The sequence below is a fragment of the Triticum dicoccoides genome, chromosome 3A, assembly GCF_002162155.2.
Source record: "Triticum dicoccoides isolate Atlit2015 ecotype Zavitan chromosome 3A, WEW_v2.0, whole genome shotgun sequence".
NCBI lineage: Eukaryota > Viridiplantae > Streptophyta > Magnoliopsida > Poales > Poaceae > Triticum > Triticum dicoccoides.
Window position 1 is genome coordinate 766,002,929 of NC_041384.1, and position 4,279 is coordinate 766,007,207.

The following is a 4,279-nucleotide window of genomic DNA, read 5'->3' on the forward strand; positions in this document are numbered from 1 at the left end:
TCCTCTTTTTCTCATTCAAATCAGTCATGCATTCAAAATCCGCTTTCCTTCTGATCGTGGTGGCAGTTAGCACCACGGCCATGGTGCACGGCCACCCTGCCGCTAGCACTCCGGCGGGACGGTTCTGGGAGCAGGCCCTCTCCGGCACGCCTATGCCGGAGGTTCTAGCTGATTTTGTTCAGAAAGGTAATCTTCTAACATGTTTAATTATATGTTTGGTATATAAATACCTAATAGGTTTTCCTTATATATAATTACTAGCAAAAATACACGTATGTTGTGACAGAATTTACACCCTGGGACGTCTGTTCTAATATTAGGCTGCTCGGCTGTGCTGGCTTAACTTATCTGCAGCTGCAGTAACCAGGTGGCAGCAGCGACAGTACACATTCAGTTCAATAGGCCACAGCCCAATAAGCCTATTCAGTCCAAGCGATCGAGCAAGCCATGATGTTCTGAGATGAGATTTCGTACTGTGATTGAGCATATAACCATCTAATTTTTTTTCGTAAAAACACTCCAAAAATTCAGTTTTAGCACAAGCTGAAAAAACCCAATAGGTCCGATCAACAAACTTCCTCCTTATATTTCTGCACTTTTGCACTCCTCGTTCATCCATGGGTCGCTTGCAGCGGTGCGGGGATAGAGGTTCAGGTACCTCTTTATCCGCCATGGACGACAGAGCACCGTGCATGACTTCCTGCTGCGCGCTCGATCTAGCAGCGTGACTGGTAGAAGAGGCTGTGCTGTACGTGGGCTACTTCAGACATCATCAGAGTTATAATATGACTGGCTCCTTGCTGCAAAGCTGCCGCTCTTAATTTTTTAAAGCTCGTGGTGCAAATTTAGGTTTTCATACAACTAATCTTGGAAATATTGGAGGATGGGTGGTGTTCTGCATGCTCCCAATATTTTTATTTATTTTTTGGCAAGCTTCAGAAGCAGTTTTCTAGCACTCATTTTTCAAGTTCGGTTGGAAATGATCTAACTCGTGTGAGCATCGATCGTGAGTAACGGGACAATAAATAAGTTAGAACTGTAATCTCTAATTTATCATGTACTTCTTCCTCTATTCCAAACTGTAAGCAAGAATCTTAGAGATTCAAAGAATTTTAAGTTTGACAAAAATTATAAAGAAATCTACAAATATTTGTGACATCAAATAGGTATATTATGAAAATATAATTAATGAAGAATCTAATAATACTTAGTTGACATCATGAATGTTATTATCTTATCATATAAATTTGGTCAAACTTGAGAAGCTTTGACTCTTCTAGATTCTTGGAATGACTTACAATTACTACTCTTAGTAAACTGACTAGAACTCTTATACTTTATAAACAAATTAGAACTGTAAAATTCAATTCATCATGTACTAGTACTCTTAGTAAAATCGGCTAGAACTTCTATACTATGGAGAGTGATGGGACACATCGGAAGAGAGTCTAATATGGACCAAAATTCAGAGGAATAAATTTTCGCCTTTTAATATTAAGGAACGTATCTGGTGCAAACCAACCTCTCCGTGCAACCGTGCAAACTTCTAATCGGAGCTACAGGATGTTGATCCAAGGGGGAATGGAAGGGGGATTCGCAAAAGCGTGATTAGGGGCCGACGGTTAAGTGTAAAATTACGTAATCCCCACGCCCCCTTGGATCAACATCCTATGGCCCAGATTAGAAGTTTGCATGGTTGCACGGAGAGGTTAGTTTTTTTGCTTTAATATTATGTATGTATATATAGAGTTACCGAAACGACTCCTTGGCGATCGATCGCGGGAGCGATCGATTCCGACCGCGCTCGTCGCTCCACCTATTCCCTTTCCCTTTCTAGCCTTTTTCCTTTTCTGGAAAAGCCCAGCCGTGCGCAATTCCCTTTTCCTTTTCCATCCCCTCCTCCTCCGCTGCAGCTGCCCTGCTGCTTCCCCTCCCCCTCCTCGCCGAGGCGCCTCACGAGCGCTGTGCCCGCACGAGCGCCGCGAGGGAGGTGGCTAGTACGACGAGGCGTCGCGCCAGCACTAGCACCGCGAGGTCAAAGGGCAGCAACAGGCAATACGGCGAGGCGCAGCAACCGCACGGGCTCCGCGAGTTCCAGGGCCGGAAGCGGCCAATACGGCGAGGCGGTGCCTGTCTGGCGGCCGTACGGCCTCCGCCGCGTGCGCGACCTTGCTCCTGCGCCTCCTACCCGGGCTGGACCTCCCCCCGTGCGTCGTCCCCACCCGCATCACCAAGCTTCCCAACGGCGTCCGCGACTCCGCGTCGCCTCCGAGGATGTCCAGGTACTACCCACCTCCCCCTCCCCTCTTCCTTCCGATGAGTCCATGGCTAACAGCGGCACCGTCTCCGAGCTCACGAACACCTGGATTTGACAGGGAGCAGCACAGGGATGGCGAATTTGGCCGCTCTGCTCTGATGATGCCGTTAGAGCACAACTTGCTCGTTCTCAGCATGAGGAAGAAGATGATTTAAATGTTTTGGAAGGACTAATCCAGTGAGGATGGTGGACAAGAAAATATAGAAGGAATGTGTATGTCAAAACTGAAGAAAAGCAGACCACCTTGGTGGCTCTGTTCTCACAAAAGAAGATTGTTTACTGTTTCACACAAAATCGGATTTTTGCCAGCAACTCATCCACCTTGGTCTCATCTTTCGTTGACGACCGAGCATCACGTAGCAATATCTCTGCGAAAATCCATAGAAGTATCGGAACCGGCTGTGGATATGGGAAAAAGAAAATCCCTAAAATGCATCTCTGAAACAATGGCATTTTTTCAGTGAATGAACTAAGGATAGCAGGTGCCACTGTTCCAGATTGTACTAATTCTCTGAAAATTGATTTGTTTTTCTGTAGCAAGTTGTCGTATGAATTTCAAAAAGGAACTATTCTCTGAAAATTGTTTCGTATTTCTGTAGCAATTTATTGTATGGATTCTGAACACTGTTCAAGGAAATCAGCAGCTGCCATTGTTCGGAGAATGAGCTAATTCTCTGAAAATCGTTTTGTTTTTCTGTAGCAAGTTAATGTATGAAATCTGAATTTGTTCAAAGAAATCAGCAGCTGCCCTTATTTTACATCAGTTTACCCCCTCTTAGTAGAAAGGAACAACTCATTTCTCTCGCTACTCCTAATTTTGTGTTGTGCTTTTGTGTAGGAGGAGGAATTGATTCTCAGACCACAAAAACAACAGAACAACAGGGATGATATTCAGGTTTACATATCTCCATAGGGAATCGGAACCGGCTGTGGATGTGGGAAAAAGAAAATCCCTAAATGCATCTCTGAAACAATGGCATTTTTTCAGTGAATGAACTAAGACTAGCAGTTCATTTTTATTCTGTTGGGGGAATCTATTTTGGACGAAATTCTGAACACTTTTTAATGTGATAGCAGCTGCCACTATCTCAAGAATGTACTATTTCTCTGAAAATCGCTTTGTTTTTCTGTAGCAAGTTGTCATATGAATTCTGACAGCAAACTGTCATTTGTTCAAGAAGGAATTATTTTCTGAATTTTTTTTGTATTTCTGTAGCAATTTATTGTATGAATTCTGAACACTGTGCAAGGAAATCAGCAGCTGCCATTGTTCAGAGAATGAGCTAATTCTCTGAACATCGCTTTGTTTTTCTGTAGCAAGTTAATATATGAAAACTGAATATTGTTCAAAGAAATCAGCAGCTGCCATTATTTTTACATCAGTTTACCCCCTCTTAGTAGAAAGGAACAACTCATTTGTCTCGCTACTCCTAATTTTTTGTTGTGCTTTTCTGTAGGAGGAGAAATTGATTCTCAGATCACAAAGAACCACAGAGCAGCAAGGGTGATATTCAGGTTGACATATCTCCATAGACAATCTAACCTGTACAGGGATGAGTAAGATATGAAAAACTTCAATTGAAAGCACCGCAAAGGTATATAAGCAATGGTAACATCATTTGAAGAACATCCCTTTCCTCTTTTTTGTTCCCTTCAAGCTTCTTTTCTAACTTTGAATTTTCCATATTTTTCATTCTGTGGCAGCCCAAGAATAGTACAATGGGCTCGACATTGGTTGAACATAGGGTTCTTGCATGCAAGTGTATGGCCGGGTAAATAAGTACGTGATTAATATGTTGGGAAAAGCAGTAATGGTCGAGCAAAATGAATAGGATAGACACAATCTTCTCCCACCAAGTTACTGGTCAAGATACTATATCGAATGCGACATTGCTGTAAGTACAAACATAAATATGGGCAGACAATACTCTCTTTTTTCCATTCAATGCTCTGTTCTTTTTT

The 4,279-nt window shown here is 42.9% G+C and overlaps 1 protein-coding gene across 4 annotated transcripts in view; it reads left to right on the forward strand.

Annotated features, from left to right (window-relative positions):
• The window catches only part of LOC119270812 (BURP domain-containing protein 13-like), a 9,386-nt gene continuing 5,107 nt past the window's right edge, over positions 1-4,279 (forward strand). Inside the window, exons 1-4 of one of the 4 annotated variants that reach the window (XR_005134322.1) lie at positions 1-2,282; positions 2,376-3,212; positions 3,775-3,912; positions 4,022-4,212. Coding sequence is in view for 1 of the 4 variants with exons in the window: in XM_037552868.1 (XP_037408765.1) it covers positions 27-186 (160 nt within the window). In the remaining 3 variants the exon portion in view is untranslated. Of the gene's footprint in view, positions 2,283-2,375; positions 3,414-3,774; positions 3,913-4,021; positions 4,213-4,279 lie in introns of all 4 variants that reach the window. The other 3 variants (XR_005134323.1, XR_005134324.1, XM_037552868.1) reach the window with 3 other exon arrangements.